This window comes from Ambystoma mexicanum, chromosome 2p (genome assembly GCF_040938575.1).
Source record: "Ambystoma mexicanum isolate Mex_15411 chromosome 2p, UKY_AmexF1_1, whole genome shotgun sequence".
Classification (NCBI taxonomy): domain Eukaryota; kingdom Metazoa; phylum Chordata; class Amphibia; order Caudata; family Ambystomatidae; genus Ambystoma; species Ambystoma mexicanum.
In genome coordinates this window covers 1,155,452,399-1,155,471,997 of record NC_090923.1, presented here as the reverse complement: position 1 = coordinate 1,155,471,997, position 19,599 = coordinate 1,155,452,399, and the positions used below count along the sequence as shown (strand labels likewise).

The 19,599-nt window shown below is 47.7% G+C and overlaps 1 protein-coding gene across 4 annotated transcripts in view; it reads right to left on the bottom strand.

Moving 5' to 3' along the window:
* CACNA1F (calcium voltage-gated channel subunit alpha1 F) overlaps positions 1-19,599 on the bottom strand; it is a 1,137,291-nt gene that overhangs the window by 57,761 nt on the left and 1,059,931 nt on the right. For all 4 annotated transcript variants that reach the window (XM_069645269.1, XM_069645268.1, XM_069645267.1 and 1 more), the window contains 3 exons: positions 19,335-19,445; positions 7,765-8,039; positions 7,532-7,669 (listed from right to left, as the gene is read on the bottom strand). In XM_069645269.1, the coding sequence (XP_069501370.1) occupies positions 7,532-7,669; positions 7,765-8,039; positions 19,335-19,445 (524 nt within the window). The remainder of the gene's footprint in view (positions 1-7,531; positions 7,670-7,764; positions 8,040-19,334; positions 19,446-19,599) is intronic.

Here is a 19,599-nt window from a genome sequence, read left to right as displayed (position 1 = left end):
ACAGCATGGGCGCTATCATTATGCAGCGTTCCCTGCCCAGATTGCTTTTAATACGGGCGTGTTCTGCCTACACACCCATCTATCTTCTTCACGGTGGACCATCCTTTCTGCAGGATGCCAGCGACTAGACATATGTGGGGTTGGGATAAAGCTGTGCAAGTCATGATTGAATAGAACCTGAAATTGATAACAGTTCTAAGTGTTCCTCCAAATGGCCACTTGCTGGCCCTCTTTCTAATTCCAGGGATCAAACACCCACCAAAGAGTGCACAGAATGTGAAAGTTACGCGTGGGTGCAGTATGTAGTCATCAGCCAGGTGGGATGGCATTTCAGAGCGGAAGAGAGTGTATGTTTGAGCTATGCTTTCTTACACCCTGGCCTCTGCTCTGGCTCTTTTGACATTGGTCAGGGCAAGGCACTGGCTCAGCTCAAAGTACAGAATGATCAGACTTTGACAGAATATATGGTCACAGCTTTGCTTAATTTCGAAATATATTATTTATTTCTTAGATCCTGTAACTCTACCACACCACACTGTATCTCTACCCCTACCCAACTCTACCCCCACCCTATCTCCAACCCATTCTACCCCCACCCTTCTCTACCTCTACCTCACCACTGTACCCCACCCACTCTACCCCCATCTCACATTACCATACCACACCTCACCCCTCTCTAGCTCACCGTCTCTTTATCAAACTTGACCCCACGTTATCCTCACCACAGTACTCAGTCCACCCCAGGACCATAGCTCAATTCTCTACCCCATCCTCACTAATCTACCCCACCCCACTACTGTACGCATCACATCTCCGATTGCTCTACTCTTCCCCAACACCGCTTTCCTTCCTCTACCCCAACCCACTTTACCTGACTCCACTCTGCTGCACTCCACAACTTTAGTTCACTACCCTACCCCACCTCTTCTACCCCACCACCTTTATCCCACCTTGCCCTCACTTTACCACCACCCAACACCTCTACACTAAATTACTCTATCCCATCCCACTACTCTACTCTGTCCATTTGCTCTACCTCCTCTACCGCTACTCATTGTAACCCAACTCCAATCTACTTCACCTCACCACTGTAGCCCACTACTTTACCCCACTAAATCTACACTTACTTTATCCCCACTCCACGACTTGACCCCGCCACCCTACTCTACCTCTTCTTACTCATCTATCCGCCCCACTGCTTTACAACACTTCTTGGGTGTAAAGTGGGTGGGGGTATAGTGGGATGAGGTGGGAGAGAGTGGGTGGGGAAGAGAGGTGGGGTAGTGTGGGTGACGTAAAATATTGGGATGGGGTAGAGTGGGTGGGTAGAATAGGATGGTGGTATGGATAGAGTAGCTACGGGTAGTGGTAGAGTGTCGGTCGGGTATGGAAAAGCATGTTATAATGAGTAACTGTGGGGGTGGGTAGAGTGGGGCATGGGTAGAGTGGGTGGGGGAGAGTAGGGTCAAGTAGTGTGGGGCAACTGTAGTTTGGTGAAGTGGGGTGTTTTTGAGTAGAGTGGGGTGGGGTATGGATAGAGGTGGGTGGGGAAGCGATAGATTATGGTGGTGATAGGAATAGAGTGGATAGAAGTAGAGTGTGGTACAATGAAGACTGTTGGAGTGGGTAGAATGGCAGTGGGTAGAGTCAAGTAGGCATTCGAGTGGGTCAAGGCAGAGTGCTTTGAGGTGGGGTTAGAATGGTAGAGTGGCTGTGCTAGATTGATTGGGCAGAGTAGTGGGGACACTCTACCACTGTCAGTAATCTCTGCCAACCCACTACTTTTCCTCACCCCACTACCCCACTGCATTACTCTCCTTCACTTCTCTACCCCACCCCACTACTCTTACCACAGTACTCACCCCATGTCACCACTCTAACCAGCCACTCTACCTCACCCTACTACTCTGCCCCACCCACACTACGCCTATCCGCTATACCTCACCACACTACTCTACATCTAACACTCTACATCCACTCATTCTACTGCACCTCCGAACAACTACTTTACCAGACCCGACCTCACCCTAACTGTGCTCACTTTACCCTCATTACTCCACTTTACTCACCTATTCCCCACCCCACCCCACTAATCTACCCTGCCCACTACTCAATCCTGGTGCCCCATCCCACTCCACTACTGCACCACTCTACCCCACCCTAATACTCTACTCCACCCACTACAAACCTCCCTCACTCCACCCTACCTCACCCACACTAGCCCACCTCATTCTACACCCTTCCACACCTCACACTCTACCCTACCCTATACTCTACTCTACCCATATCCACTCTACACCTAACCCCACTCAGCTCTGCCCCAAACTGTTCACCACACGTCACTCTCGCCTCACCCTACTCCACCCTACTCTACCTCTACTCAACCCACTCTGCCACCATGCAACTCACTTGACAGCCATCAACGTCACTCTACCACTCACCCCAATCAACCCGGACCCACTCCATTCTACTCTTAACCCGAAATACCCCATACCACTACTGTACCTTACTACTCTACCCACCCACTCTTCCCTGCCCCACTACTCTACCTCTTCTAGCCCCACTCATTCTTCTCCCACCAAAAGCTAAACCTCCCACCATACCTCACCCTTCTACCCCATCCTCCCTACCTCACCCTTCTACCTTATCCCTCTCGAACCCGATCAACTCCCCACTAACCCAACTCACCTCACCCCACTCTACCCACAACTGCAACTCGCCCCTATTTGAATACCCAGTGTTAGGCAGAAACCTGTGCAGTTCCCACTGGGACCACTGCAAAAGATTTAAGATTACAGATGTTTGGCAGTAAACCCACTTGGTAGCAGTCTGTACCACACAGATTCACTTGTTAGCTGTGGCTGAGCAGTCAGACTTCCCTCAAGAAGAGTTAGGCAGTATACAGAGTATTCCCAATAGGTCAAGAGAACATAATAGAACAAGTAAACACTGACCAGGGCTTGGTGTAAAAGAGATATAATTATTTATTTAAAACCACATCTAGAAAAACACACAGGCACTAATAGTAAGCAATTCAAAAACATGGTCACTAAAAGATATACACTCCCATAAAAGAATATTAGACAAGTCTTAAGTAAAGCCCCACTTATTTTCAGACAGCGGTGAGCGCTTAACGTAGATGGCACTCTAATAGTTTGTTAAAAGGGAGAGAAAAGCAGAGAACAAGTTGAAACAGATCCCAACACTTTTACAAGAACATAACAAGAGAGGAAGGCAAAGTAAAACCGTGAAGTTAGAGTTCAATAGGCCGGATCCACTTTCAGGGGATCAAACGAAATGTGTCCAAGATCACACGGTTGCAGTGCACAAAAGTCTTGTAATGGTTCAAAAAGGAGTTGGACCAAAGAAAGGGACCAGTTAGAGGGTCAAGGCGGCCAGCCCAGTCCAGAGAGTTAAGGAGTTATTATTACCTTGTAGCAATCTTTAGAAAGGGAGGCCTGGCAGACACGGTACCTTAAAGTGGGGAGAAGACTCCAGCGGGGGCAGTTGTTCCTGGCAGCGGATGCAAGTCAGTGCTTCGTCCGGGGGAAGAGAGGATCTCGTCATGGAGGAAGACAGGAGTCCGTTGCACTGCCAGGGAAGAAACCAGCCGCAGAGTTTCTCAGGTACAAGGAGCGGTCCGTTGATTCGCGGTTCAGTGGTGAGTGGCTATCCGGCCGCCGGGGTGCTTGGCACGGGCAGTTCGACCACAAACCGGTCTGAGGTGCGAAGAAGGAAGGTAAACACTGGTTGTGCCCACCAGTCAGGGGAAGAAGGCTCTCCAGCCGGGAGATCTTCTCTGTCGTCGGGAAGTGGTGAGTCGGTTCCGCAGGGCTCCACCGGTGGTGTCGCCGTGGTAGGTTGGCTCAGCTTCTCCCCCGTCGGATTCTCAGGTCCTGTGGCGACTTCTGAAGTTCCAGTCCCCAAAGCCCTCCTTTTATGCAGCATACCCCCATTCACTCAGCCTAGCTGTCAATCAAACATGCTAAGTGGTGAGCCAGCCGGCTCACCACTTGGGCCAATCACACAAGAGTGCGACTTGAGTTACCAATGTAACTCAGTCCAGGGTGCCTAAACCCCCTCCTACACTCCCTGTGGTACCCAGACAGAGTGGCACCACTTTTGGAGGCTTCTGTGGAGAAGCCCGCCAAAAAGTGGAACAAAGGGCTCCACTTGGGTTGGAGTCACGGAAGAGAACACAACCGCCATTTTAGAATCGAGTCCTGGCAAAAAATACCAACAGGCGAATTAATATTAAATAAATAAACCAGCAGTATGTTCGAGGCTATGAGAATTAAATAATTAAAGTTGGTAGCCTCGAACAATGGGAAAATCCTATAGGAAAATATTTGCGGTCGAATATAAAAAGTAGTTTCCACTGCCACCAGCCAAAACTTGATCAGGGGGGACGGAGACGTGCCCCCTCGACTAACAGACCCCGGGGCAATCGAATTGCCCCGACCAGTACGTCCACAATATGATGGTTTGTTCTGGTTTCTGTTAATAATTTGGGACTAGTAAAGCCAATGGTGACTTTACATGCCCTGGGAGACAGTAGTCCGTCCCAGGGTATGGAGTCTATGGTGGGGGGTCACTATGACACCCCTGTGTTACTGCACGGAGGGTGCTGTGTAAGACACATAATAAAAACACATGAGACCCTATGGAGTAAAGGACCCCATAGCCCATAAAACACATTAACAGTCAAGGGAACACCATAAATCATGTCCAAGAGTGGGAGAAAAAGAGTCTCACTCTTGGCAGGAGGAAAAAAACAAACTCCAGAAATCCAGCAAAGCTGCTGGGGGACTCACTAGGTTAGGAAATTCAGCCTAAAGAGAGAATTCTCCCTAATACCCAGCCCGCCCTCATACCTCACCCCTGCCATACCCATCCTACACCCAGCTACCCTACATAACCCCTGCCATCCTGCACCCACCAACCCTAGATCAACTGTGTCTATCCACCCTAGCTCCCCGTCTACCCTACTCACCCTAGCCTACAAATTCCTACCGAGTGCACCCGTGCCTACTGCCTCACACCTTAGCTTACCCCTTCTCCCTCCACCTTAGCTCCCCCCACCCCCAGTAGCCTAGCTCACCCCTAAAATCAGCATGCTTGTTTCAAAGATCTAAACTAGTTAGTGTGTTCTGACACATTACAGTGATAGTATACATAGTAAAAAGACTTCAATACACTACAGCGATGAGATGTATTCCTGCTCTGTCTATTACTAATGTTATGTGCCTGCAAACATTCCTTTGGAGACATGTATGAATGTAGAGCCCACATATTTACGGCATTGTTACTTATAAATGTAATATGCAATTCAACACCTGCAACCATCAAAACGATTAGCTTTGCCGGTGCTTGTTTTCTATTGGCGCGATTTCTTCCACTCTGACCTAGGAAGACAGACATGGGACTCAACGCAGCAGCAACGTGCAGTGCGTTGCTGTACTTCTGCATTCCTTCTGGCGTTTCTTTACTTGCATTAAGGATTCTGGAAGACGATTGCAGAGGGGGCGAGACCATGTCACACAGCTCTGCGTGCCATCATGCCCAGAAGAACTACTGAGCGAAGAAGTACACAGATCACAAAAGGGGTAGGGGTGTGTGAGGAGTTAGGGTGCTCTTCAACTCTACAGGCTTTGATATACTCAAGCATTCACTGCAGCAATGCAGGAACGACGTTGCTCTTGTGTGGGGACTGGTTATGGGAGTCCTTGGAGATCCTTCCAGTTGAACACCCGATGCTATCCTGGATGCTATGTTATTATGTTACAGGTAATGCAGAGGACAACCGCCAACATGAATGACAACTTGGTGTTATTAGATGGTGTAACTACGTGACGTTAATGGTTAGTTAAAATAATGAAGATTTTAGTAGTTTATGAAAATGCAGATGCATCTTGGTATCCTAAGAGAATGGAAAATAGTTTTTGATACCCTGACCACAAGGATCAGACTGGGCTATATCCAATCAAAACCTGGGGTCTGCTCACAATAAGAGCTGTGTGCTGGAGAGTGTGTTTTAAATTGAATACGCTATTCAACTGGCAGCCAAAGCAGAGCTGCCAGAACTGAGGAGATCAGCTCTCGCCGGGTGGTTCCAGATAGACGGATAGAGGACTGAGTGCATTACTGCAGACCGCGGCTTTACAAATCCCTCTCCAACGCTTCACATATGATTCCCTAAATTTCAAGAGCAGTAGTGGGACAGGGGGATCCTTCCATCATATCATCCTATGATAGCCTAGACACATCAGTGGGCCCAGCAAAAGGCCAACCCCAGAGTAAAGGTGGTGCAGATCCAAATTATCCCCCTCCCCATCAGCTCTCACACACCATGATACCATATTAAGAAATGGTTGCAGTCCTATAGAGAGCACGCGTACCCCGGAACAGGAGTGACCTCATACTGGATAAAGCACAGCCTGCAGTAGCACACAAGTGAAGAACAGAGCAGGGGGCGGAAAGAGTGAGGAGGCAGTTTTCCATTCCACCTCTCCAGGGACGGGGCACAGCTTTATAGAGGGGACCCTACAAGTGGGAGGGAGCATGATGGTACAGGAAAGCCTCTCCGGCTCTACAAGCAATGAGTGCAGGTGAGGTCCCAAAATGAGGAAAGACATGAACGTCCCAAAGGATATTCTCATTCCACACAGGATCGCCTTGTTGAGATGTACTTTGCGTACGCTTCTGGATTGAGCCAGACCTCCCCACCATGTCAGCTGCCTTGTTGTGAATCGCCTTCTTCAATGTTTTAGATGCAATTAAACAAGCCAAGCTCCAGCATCAGTCCCAGAGTTCCGCCCTCTGCTGTCAGTCGGGCAGACCCACTGCATGGCCATACTTTGAACCTCAAATCGAGCTACCCAGAAATTTCAGTGAGGAGTGGCTGAGGCTTGAGCTAATTGATGGAACGGCTAATTTCATCCAACTGAAAATGGTAACCTGCATCACAAAACCTGAAGGGTACTTGACGTAAATACATCTTAACCGCGATTACTGTATTGAAACACGTGCTTTGTGGCTTAGATGGTGGAAAGGAATAACATAAAGCTGATAAAATAGCCCCATTGCTCATGTCTAGTCAGGAATGTTAGAGAATACTGATAACATAGCATGAGAGCCTGAGATTTAGGGCCTCATTACACGGAAGGCGGTAAACCAAGGTGCTAATAGCACCTTGGTCCATGGCGGTAAATTACCAGTACCGCCATGGAGGAAAGGGGAATTACCACCCTATTCCAAGGTTGGCAGGGCGGTAATTCCCCCTTCCTCCATTTCCCTTCCCCATTCCCATTTTTGCCCCATAGGGCATAATGGGAATGGGGAAGGTGCTAATTACGGTACCGCAAATTGCGGTACCGTAATTAGCACCCTGGTCCCTTTGCTCGACCTCGTAATAAGGCGGTAAGGGTTAACGTTCACCAGTACCCTTAGCGGTGACCGTTAACCCTTACCGCCTACGTGTAATGAGGTCCTTAGAGTTAGACCCTACCTTTCCCCTTTGTCTCACCCTTACCTGTCTCTAGAGGCCATACTCTCTGCATCCTCCTCCTCTCGGCTGCCGTAACCTTCCTCATGTGGTTTCTCCTCTGCAGCCGTATCCGAAGGCTCCTCTTGCACTGTTGGGTGGATGCAGCTCCCATCTGAGCTCCGCCTGTAGAGAAAGGCAGAAAATAGATAGAGTTATGACGGCCTCCTTCAGAAGCAACATTCCACAACTATTTCCCCTACCTGTTCACCCCTACCTACCTGCGAGTGTTACTTATCCTTTTCTTCTCTCCCCCAAGGGCGCTGAAAGTAGTTTCCTCTTGGGATGCTGACTCAGTACTCTGACAAGGGGCAGAACCATTGGCCAGACGCGAAGTAGTGACGAGCGAGGATCTTCGTGGGGCAGGAGCCAATTTTATCTCAGATTCCGTTCCCCCGACGCCACCCATGGCCAGAATGGACTGCGCAACCAGGGATGCCCTGGAACTACGTCGCTCTGCGAGGGCTATGCTTGTGGCAAACAGCCCATCTGGATTCTGAAGTGAAATTTGTCAAAATAACATTACATAATGCAACACAATTCAGCACAACATCAGCTCTCAATCAGAACACCAGCCATTCACCAGGAGAAAACCCACAACTCAGACAGTTGATAAAAACCCTCCACTGACACACCAAGCCTCCATTAAGATGCCTACTGTCCACCAGGGAACATATACCCCATTGGAACTCCTAACCTCCATCAGGGGGCAATAATTCACTAGATCAATACCTTGCAACAGGAGAGTAACGCTCCACCCGGAGATCAACTCTCTACCAGGATGTCTAGCCCCTCACTGGACACCAACCCTCCACAACAAAACTAACATGCCCCAAGGACATAAACCTCCCCTACAGGCTCAACCTCACTACTAACCTTCTTCTTCCCCTGCCCCCACCTGAGCATTACTAACTGCCAATCCATCACTGAAATGTGTTGATTTGACTGATGCTCCTGCCCATTCCCCTCTTTCCAAGATCCTTTCCCCCTGAATTCCTTACCCGCAACGGATCACAATCTGTGGATTTTATTCGACAAAGGCCTGCTACTTCAGCACTTCCACTGCTCTGACTGCCAGACTTAACCCCCTGAACATCTATAAAATCCAGCACCCGCACACCTTTCGCACTCCGTGCCACCCTAGAGATGAGCATACTTTGATTACTGCACCAGCCTCCCACATAGGTCTCCCACTTTACCCATTTACCACACAAGGGATTGGACCTTGCTACCTGTGCCACCTACAGCAGATTAGATGATCTTTTGTTATGTTATGTTATGTTATTTTGCATTTATATAGCGCCTTATATACCATTGGTATGGTCTGAAGGCGCTGGTAGGGTGAACGCCCTTGGGAACAAAAGTTCAGATCAGTAGAGAGAGTAGAGGGGGTCAACGGTGCGTGTGAGCACCGGGTATGTGTGCAGCCGGTGCGGTATTCGTTTAGTAGCTGCTTCTTAGCGGTAGGTGTGGTGGTTGAGAGATCAGGAGTATGTGATCGTTCTGGCAGGATTTATCCAGACCGAGTGTGGCTGCATTAGGCCTGAGGAGAACGCCTGGCTGGGGGGTGCGTGACCAGCAGTGTTTACTTAGAATGATGAGTAGTATGCGGCGGATGTTGGTATGAGAACAGTTATACCGAATGGTGTCATAGTACCTCTGTGTTCTAGTTGAGTGGTGGTGTAAAGAAGAGAGTAAGCGTGGTGGTGAGATATGATGGGTTATATGCTTTTCAAGACAGTCTCTGCATTCCAAACCATACTATATACGTCACGCAATTCTATGCGCTCCAGTCCATTCCATGTACTCCTATCCAATCCATGCATCCTAATCTGCTCCAGGCACTCTGGTTCACTCGACGCACTCATGCACTCCAGTCTGCACGCGCACTCTGGTCTGCCCTGTGTGTTCCAGTCCACCCCACGCATGCACTTTTGTCTGCTTCACGCATGCACTCCTGTCTGCCCCACACATGCATACTTGACTGCCACACGCGCTCCACTTCACTCGTTCCATCCGCTCTACACATTCGGCTGCTCTACGCACTCATCCGCTCAACGCAACTCGACCGCACTATCCAACACGTCCGTTCCATTCTGCGCACTCCGCCCCTCTGCGCACTCCCCCCCTCTGCGCACTCCACCCCTTGGCGCGCTCCGCCCCTCTGAACACTCCTTTTTCATATGCACTCTTTCGATCATATGCACTCGTCTGCTCTATATACTTGTCGGCCCTACATACTAGTCTGTTTTATGGAGTCCTCCACTCTATATGTTCTTCCGCTCAGCTCATCCATTCCGCTACGCTCATCCATCAGTTCCCGGCACTCATCTGTTCTATATATTCATCTACTATGCATGCATTCTGCACTCATCGGTTCTACATACTTATCCGTTCTGCACACTCACCTGGTCTATGTAACTCCTCCGCTCTAGGCATTTGTTCGCTTTATCCCCTCGTATGCACCGTACCTTCATCTGCTCTATGCTTCCATCTACACTACACAATCACGTTCTCCTCGCACTCGTTCGCTCACGGAACTCACCAGCTCTCCATGCGCATTCGCCCTCCAAGCGCGTCCGCTCCCCGCACACATTCGCTCCCCGCACACATCAGCTCCCCGCACACATCCGCTCCCCGCACACATCTGCTCCCCGCACTCTTCCGCTCCCCGCACTCATCAGCTCCCTGCACTCATCTGCTCTCCCGCACACATCCGCTCCCCATACTTATCCGCTCCCGGCACTCATCCGCTCCCGGCACTCATCTGCCACCGTGTTCATCCGCTCCGCGCGCTCATCCGCTCCCCACACATTCAGTAGCAATATGCACTCATCAGCTTTATGAAGTCATTCGCTAGTAGGCGGTAGTCCTGTTCTATCTATTCGTCTGCCCACTACACTCAGGCACTCTATACACTCAGGCACTCTATACACTCAGGCACTCTATGTGGTGATCCGCTCTATGCATTCATCCGCTCAAAAACACTCATCCAATCTACTTACTCATTCGAATTACACACTCATTTGAACTATATAGTCATCTGTTCTCCCACTCGTGCATTCTTCCACTCAGCGCATTCATCTGGTCCACACGCTTCATCCATTCTATTTCATCCACGCGCTTCACTTCGTTCATTCCTTATGCTTTATGTCCATTTCACAAGGTTTTTTTTTAGTTTTTTTTTTTACTGTTTCCCTATGATTTATTCTTATTAACCACTTCATCGCTTTGATCTCATTTTATTCGGTTAATTCTGATTTTCTGATTGTCCTTCTAGTTTGTATTGGGGGTTACTAGGTGTCAATTTCTCGCATCAGGGTTTTTGTTGGTTTGCTGTCGTTCTGCTGCTGTTAGTTTGTTTGGGTTAGTTTGGTATGAGCTGGTTTTAGGGGAAGAGCCATGTTTTCAGGAGTTTTCAGGATCTTTTCCCACCTCCACCCACCACCTTCACATGGGATGGCAATTCATGCACAATCACTCCCTATTCAATTCCTTCTTCTGGTCTTTAAATCTATCCATGGGCAAGCCACACCCCTATATTCCTGTATTTGGCTGAATCTACCACCCAGTCCTCAGCCTCTCACACTCTCTACTCCTAAGCTGCGCTTAACCTAATAGTCCCATTCCGTCCTCTGCTGTACCTCACTTCTGCTCTGTTCTCTCCTGGCTCACCATCATTGGAACCCCCCTACTCGCTAGGAATTCAGCACATTCCCAGAAGTGCTTGGATCGCAATTAAGAACCACCTTCTCTCCCAGGAGGAAGCTTGAATCTAATTGTGCAATTATCACTCCCTCCCCAAAATGAATACAAGCAACACATTTACCGGATTGCATATCTGTAAATACTGTAATCTCTGAAAAAGTATTTAATATATATATCTTTTGCTGTACATATTAACTGTTTTGAGCTCCTTTGCACCACCATTAGGATTAATGTGTTAACCATTTCATGACTATGAAAGGCACCAGAAATGGGACTGCTCCAGGCATAGCTATGATCTTTGTACAATGCTTCGTGGTGAAACACTTTTCATTTTTAATAAATACATGGTTCTATGCGATAATTCCGCATTTTAAAGGCTGAACACAAAAAAGACTGATTGATTTTGGCCGATTTTGTGTGGCCTTTAAAATGCGGAAATATGAGATTCTGATCAACCCCCACTTCCCGGGAAGGCGATCCCGCCCCCACCCACTCGAGATCGGTATATTAAAAATCGGGGGTATTAGCCCCCGAAACCTCCTTTCATCACCCCCAGCCACTTCCCAGCCCAACACATTCCTTCTCCTCTCCAACATATTCTCGCGAACACAAATTTACCCTCTCACTCCCTCCCTTCCTCACCACAAACATGCACCCTCCTCTCCTGCATGGACACGCACGCATGCATGCACATAAATCCACACACACACACACCATAAATACACTTACCTTGCTCCCAAGTCTTCCCTCTTCTGCCCGCGCCTGTCAGCCCATGCATGCACTCGTGTGCGGCAGGGGCATGACAGTTTGATTTAGAAATACCACTCTGTGCCGTCACAGAGCAGTCTTTCTAAATCAGTCTTTTTTCTATTCGATGAATAGAAAAAGAAATGTTCACTCATTACCAAATAAATACCAATAATCAATAAAGCATATACTTTTCACCAGAATGCCCGCCCTGTACCTGGATGCTTCCCTTTAGCTAGGCCTTCAGACATGCACCAGGAGACTTACCCTCTAGTCTACTCTAGAACATCAACCCTGCACCATTATGCCAGCCCTCCATGTGGAGACCAAATCCTCCATTTGGACATCAACCCTCCAGTGGGATATCTAAGGGACATCAACACCTGACCAGGATATAAACAATCCACTAACACACTAACCCTTCACAGGGGCACCAACCCTTTTCTAGAACACCTACCCTCCACAAAGACACCAACCCTTTACCAGGATGCCTTTCTCTGTAATATAGCTGTGTTTTACCCAGCTCCATACCAGCCGTATCCCAACAGACTCTCTCATTAATATGCATCCTTGTGTACATCGGACAATTGAGGAGGGCATGAGTAGTGAGACAAACCAAATTGTGTTTTTCCCTTATCACACTGTTTGCCAATGTTATGTATTTACAGACTACAAAGGACATGGAGAACGCTTTGGCAGCTGGTGTGAGAAGGTGATGACTTTGTAGACAGCAGTGTTGCTGCCGTCTATGCTGAATCCCCCATGCCCACAAAGACAGAGGCCCACCAACACTCACCACACCACCATGATGCAAATACTCTTTATTCATCTCCACACCACCTCCAACTCCATTCCCCTCCTGCTTCATGGTGCTTATTAATGCTCACTCAGCCGTCCTTCACACCACCAACATTGCAAACCTCCCTGCCACACTCAAGCTCAGTGCTATCCTTACCACTGAGACACAAAATTCTCCCACCTCTCCCATATGCTAGATGTCCTCAACCTTCCTGGGTGCAGCATCCAACATGCTGACCGACTACATGGTAGGAGGGGGCCTTTCAGTCATCCACAAATTTGACTGGGATTGTACCTTAAAGAAGTGCGTGACATTGGACACCATGGAGCTCCTCACATGCCACTTCTCACGATCAAAGAGATAGATCACCAATTTTCACCATATTTATGATCACCAACCTCACCACTTCAATCATTAGTCTCACCCTCAAGAAGCATCTTCCTTGGTGACTTTGACTTACCGGAACCCACGCTGCAAAAAGCACCATGAACGCCCTCCTTAAACTAATATAATGAATGAACATAAAATAGCCTGTAATGAACCATACTCACGCTAGTGCGGGTATACTCAACCTCATCGTCTACGCCTCTCCACAAGTCACATGCCTGCCTCAACCCTATTCCACTTGACTGGACAGACCACGCTGCCATCCCCATCCATCCGGCCAACACCATTCCTACTAACAAGGTACAGGGTAAACCCACCATGTCTCCCTGCCACGCCAGTTTTCTTAGGCAGTGCAAACAAGTATTGCATACTCATTTTACAGGCGATTAACAAAAGGAGGAGGTGCAAGGACAAGTGATGTTCTAGTGCCATTCCTCAACACATCAAACTTTGAGGAGCCGAATGACAGTACGATAGAGGATTGATGATTATACCCCTGGGCTAATTAGACCTTGAGGATTGTTTACCAGGGGAACACTCTCATTCCATTTGCCCCAGTATAATGCACGCATGGCGCACACCCTGGCGGCATCCTAAACTTTCCGTGCCTCATCCATGCAGCACGATACATACCACAGGCAGTGAGGAATCGCTTCCACAATTCCCGTCCTGATGAAGGCCATTACACACAAAGCTGCCATAATATAATAGGCCAAAACACTTTTGTGTCGACTTTCTTTTCTGTTTTAGCATGGCAAAGAGGCAAAAAGACATTGGGCCTCATTATGAGTGTGCCAGTCGCGGTAACAACAGTGCCGGTAAGCTACTGGCACCGTTGTTACCGGACCGGCACACTCTGAGTTCTGCGGGTGGGTGCAGTCCCGCCCGCAAGGTCCGGCCTGGCGGGTGGAACGGCACCAGCCTGCAGACTTTGACGGTAGCACTGGCACCATTATGAGTGGTGCCAGTGCTACCGTCTTCCCCATTCCCATAGGGTCCTTTGGGACCCGAATGGGAATGGGGAGTTTCTTTTTTCGGCGCCTGGCTGTAGGGACCACCGGGGCTGTAATGCCCCAGTGATACCCCATTGCCAGGCACTGGGAAAAAAAGATGACTCCTTCGGCAGCCTGCCAGTTTTACCGTCACGGCTACCGCCGGAGTCATATTGAGGCCCATTGTATGTTTTCTGTATATTGTGTAATAATATTGTGTATTCTGTTATAAGTCACCAGATGTTTGTAAATTTCGTTTTATGAGGAATGTGTTTGGCTCACTACACCCTGATGGTATGTTATGTCATGTATGTTTTACATTGTTTGTAAAAAATATACAGCAATCTTTTTTGAAAAAATGGACCTAGTAGACCAATTTATTTCACATATGTGGCTCTGTCCGGATTCACCCTGACCAACTGTTTTAGATATACCATCTAGTACCTGAATGGTCAGGGAATAGCCAGGTGCCCCTCCTTCGTTACATCCCTGCTACTCCTTCAAGATCTTCCCAGGGACTCTTGGGAAAAAGACTTGTGACACTAACAATGGTTAGCCTAATCAACTTGATGCTGACAACCTACTATCTGAACTGGTAGACTTGTGTGCACCCATGAAGCAACCCACACCATTACGAAAACCCTTCTTCCCATAGTGTACTCAGGAACAAACGCCCACAAACCTATCATCTAAACATAGGAAAAGAGCTGTCATAAAACATATAAATGAGAGGACTTCCTCACCTCAAAGATCCTCTGCAGCACAAGCCGGGCATCCATTCCTAAAGCCAAAGCTGCACAATGCAGCAGCTAACCTGAGCTAAGCTTTCTTCTCTGAAGCCAAGCATTGCTCAAACCCACTACCAGGGTGCAGAGGAAAATGTAACGCAATTAATGACATTGCTTAGGTAGACAAATTCAGACTCCACATCAGTACTTCTAAAACGACAGCCTCCCCACTTACAATCCCATCGCATGGGTTGCCTTCAGACCCCTCACTTCTATGAACCTTACCAATATACTAGCATCACTAAAACCCCTCATACAAGTGTGAAAAACCAGAGGGTGTTTCACAACCTAGTTCAAGGGGATCCTGTACTCAGGTGGCCAAGAAAAGGCCAGCTCTTTTGGATCCTGACCCTGGGGGTGGACAAGCGAGGGAGGATCACCTGGCTATGGGGTCCTCAGGAATGGGGGCGAAGCACCTGATGGTGAGACATGGTATCCCCCTTTTTCCACAACCCACCTAACCCCTATCCCTGCTTATTTTATGGGTAACTACAGCTCCCATAATTCCTCCCCACTTTACATTGACAACACTACTGAGCCGAGGAAGATGAGGAATGAGGCCAGGAAGATTACCTCTACTGACTTGCAATGGCTCTGTCCCTTTAATGAGACCAGGCAGAGTCAGCCACGTAATCCTAACTATACGCACCTGCCACTTGTTAACACTCCCTGCTAGGATAAAAGGTGGTGCGCAAAGGTACACTCTGAGCAAGGCTGAATACGAGGAGCAGCTCTTTCGGGGCTGATGCGAACCAGGCTATGGAAGTTGGAAGGCCAAGGCGATGATCAGCAGTTGCGAAGATTGAGAGAGAGCCAGGCAAGAATTCCACACTTTCGGGAAGCGGTAAGCACTCCAAGCCTGTAGTTGAGTGAGAGGAAAGAAGAAACCTTCAAGATGCTTTAAAGCGGCCCGCTACCCTCCCGAGTGAGAGACAGAGTAGGGAGGAACAGAGGCGGCGTTGGTAATGGCCTTGGCTGCTACATGAAAGACGTTGAAAAGAGAAGCCATTCATTAACACGACCAGTGAGTTATCGAAGGCAACCAAAGTCTGATTTGTGTTAAAAGCAAAAGTACCTGTAAACAAGAGTTGACGGTTGCGCGTGTGCCGATAAAATGCATAATGGAAAGGGTAACTGTTGAATGTGAAAGAAAGTATACAAAGTAAGAGAGTGGTCCTGCGAGGCGGAATCGCACATTAATTTGAGTAGACTGACTTGGCCTTGTTTGTTATTTGTTTAATGGTCTAGACTACTCCAATTCTAGAGTTAAGACCAGTTAGGAATTTTACCATCCCAACCAAAACGCCAAAATAAAGGTTTTCGAAACTTGCATCTATTGTGTCTGTGTCTACTATTGATACCATGCCTTCCTTACACAAGGATGATGATATATCCGCTGACATCATAAAAAAGACTGAGGGCATTACTCCTCCTCCAAATAGTGACTGCCTGAAGCATCTTTTCAAGCAGTAAAAAAAACAGCACTTGTCAGACTATTCAAAAATTCCACACTGTCCCGGGTGGCTTGCCTACTACCCGACATTCACAAGTCTTCAATTTATCATCGAAATCATTGAGAAATTAGTGGCCAACCAACTTCATGATTGGCTCAATCTGTGACTCCCAATTGAGATTCAGACATGTATGCAGCATGGAGACCGCTATCATCCCGGTCACAGACAATGCTCTCCAGTTCATGGATAAAGCAGACGCATGCATAATGGACCTTCTCGACCCCTCTGCCACATTCGACTTGTCCTACTATGCCACATTAATCAGCCTTTTAATAAGAGAATGGGGTTCACAGGCACAATCTACAACTGGTTTGCCTTCTACCTCTGGGACAGACACCAAGCAGTCCAGATGAGCAAATTAACATCGAACCACTGTATGAAGAGTCACATGCAGAGTCCCAGAAGGCTCAATCTTCTACCCATTGATCTTCTTTGTCTATATGAAGCTGCTTGAGTTACTTCTCGATGACCCAAACGTCTCACTTCACCAATATACAGATGATATCAATTTATTTATTTGTTTTATTGTTTAAAGCTCAGTTGTAGCTTGTGATCAGCTACTGTACGGGTGTAGGTAGCCAGCGTTTGGGCTGGCATCTTTTAACAGTAGCGCAATACTGTGAGCTGCAGTCAGTCTAGGCATCCATTGGGATTAGACCCTGGCAAGGTGTTGTTCAAAACGCCATATTTTGAGAGATTTGCGAAATTGGAGAATTTTGGGAGCATTCCAAACATATACCAAACATATACCAAGATCGAGTTCCAGAGGGTGGGTGTGTGACAGAAGAAGGAGTTTTTGTGGGTCCTCCCTTTGCGGATGAGTTGTGATTCAAGCCGGTTATATTGTTATTTTATTTTACAGTTATACCTCAAAGTGAGCTGTGCTCAAGACATGTTGTGCTTCGCAGTGCCATGACTGCATCCACGCATGGATAACAAGCACACATGTGAAGCGTATTCCTACAAAAACAGAATTTGTCGTACTAGGCCATCCAGCTAAGTGGGAGACCATTTGAGGATGGCTAAATGATATGCATCTTGATGGATTCACTCTTCAGCTGGCCCCAACCAGCAAACAACTCAGGTTCACTATATATAGGCTGCTCTCCTTCCAGCAGGAAGACAAGATCTTTCCACCCACCAGAGAACTTCAATACCACGTACCAAGCCCTAGTCTCATACATTGATGGAGGGATTGATCTACTTCTGTTGGCATCTCGGCCACATACCTTGCCACACTAAGGGTCATTCAACATGTTGCTGCCCACATGATCACAGGATCAAAGAAATATGACTGCTTCTCCCCATCCTAAGAGAACTGCACTGGTTACTTGTCCCAGCCACATTACTTTTCCAGATAGCCTGCATCACAAAAAAGGCAACTACTGCCTGGGTGCGCACATACCTCACCACAAAACTGACTACCTCAGATGGCACATGCACCACACGAGACATGATCTTGGTTATAATTAGGACACCCTTAACACTCTTGCAGGTCAGGAATTACCTCAAGACTGTGCTCTTAGTTAGTTAGTATCTAGGAACCAACTAGCTTGCTTATGTACTTCTCCCAGAAGAAATCCACAGTGCTTTGTTGATCCCTGGCTAGGTTTGCATTGAATTCACCCAAATACAATACGGCACGATGGATGAAAGAGGAATGTTTGGCTTTCAACTCATTTCTTTCTTGGTTGACAGGCTGTACTCTCAAGACCCTGGCTTTGCTCTTCATCCAAGCGAAGTTGGCATCCATAATAGGTATAGGGGTAAGGATTTTGCTCTCTGGAGGTCCCAAGATGGATACCCACAAAAGGCTGTTGGGTAGATAGTCCAGTACATCTGCACATGTCTTGAATATTGGAGAGACATTGGTCAAGAGAGAGGAATGAACCAACCAGGAAAAGGCTCTCTCAGTCTCTTCATTTCCAATTGTCTAAAAGGACAACATTAAGTACCACTAAGATAGGTAATACTAGCACATGGTATTAGTAATGCCTGTTAAGTACATTTCTTAGGAAAGGCCAAACAGTGTTCACAAGCACTGCATACAAATGGTCAATAATATTATTATTGTGGGCTGACCTGTATTAGACTGCAGTGTCATTGCCAGTAGGTCTGAATGATCTTTCCCTTGAGCACACCTCTCAACACTTCTCTATCTGCTGCTACAGTTCCATTCGGAGTGACCATTAACTCCATCTCATGTGTGTTACCCCTGTCTTTAATTCCCTGTAATTAGAACACTTCCCAAATGGGTATTTATTGTATGTATTATACACCTATGTGTATTGGGCGCTGCTCAATTGAATATATAGGTTTATGAAAACCAGAAGTATTCTTGATGTATGACACAGTGCCTTAAATAGTTTCACTACAGGTAAAGGAGGCCTTCTGGTGTAGGGTAGGTCCTTTCTACTGTTGGGCCCTCATGAAAACACCTACCATTCTCTAGGAGTTCTATCCCCCAATTTGGTTAAAATTCACCATAACAACCCCAACACACTGAACAACCTCAACTTCAAGGTCAGGGCATTCCTATAAACCATCATAGTAAAAAATAGTTTCTCTGCCAGATCCCAGCCCTTCTGAGGTATCTGGATGCCACAGTCCTGGCAAGGGTCCCAGAGGCATATTCTCCCAACCACTAGAGGTCTGTCTACCTCGGAACTGTCACAGTGCCAAAATCATCTAGTCCCCAAGATCAGTGTTCATTGACCATCGGCGGCAGTACAATCAATCCCGACTGCGACAGTGAACAGAAAACAGGTGCCTTGCTGTCAGGGGACTGATTGCAAGGGTCACATTCATAGGTATGTTTAACAGAATGCAAGGACTTGTTTAAGCCATGACTCAAACCTTGAATGAGGTGCGTCTTTCCATGGCCGCTCCATTAGGATCCTCCTCAATATCACAGGACAAGGCCCGGCGTATCTCAGGACCCAGGTCCTGTAGAGTCTTTAGGCCAGCCTACAGTGCAGAGTGGAAGAAAGATAGCCAATCAGAGAGAGAGAGAGAGAGAAAGAGAGACCAAGTTGAGAGTCAGACAGTGTAAATGGAGATAGAAAAACAATAGGCGGGAGCGAGGGAGGGGAGTGAATAGGAGGGACAAAGGGAAAAAGAC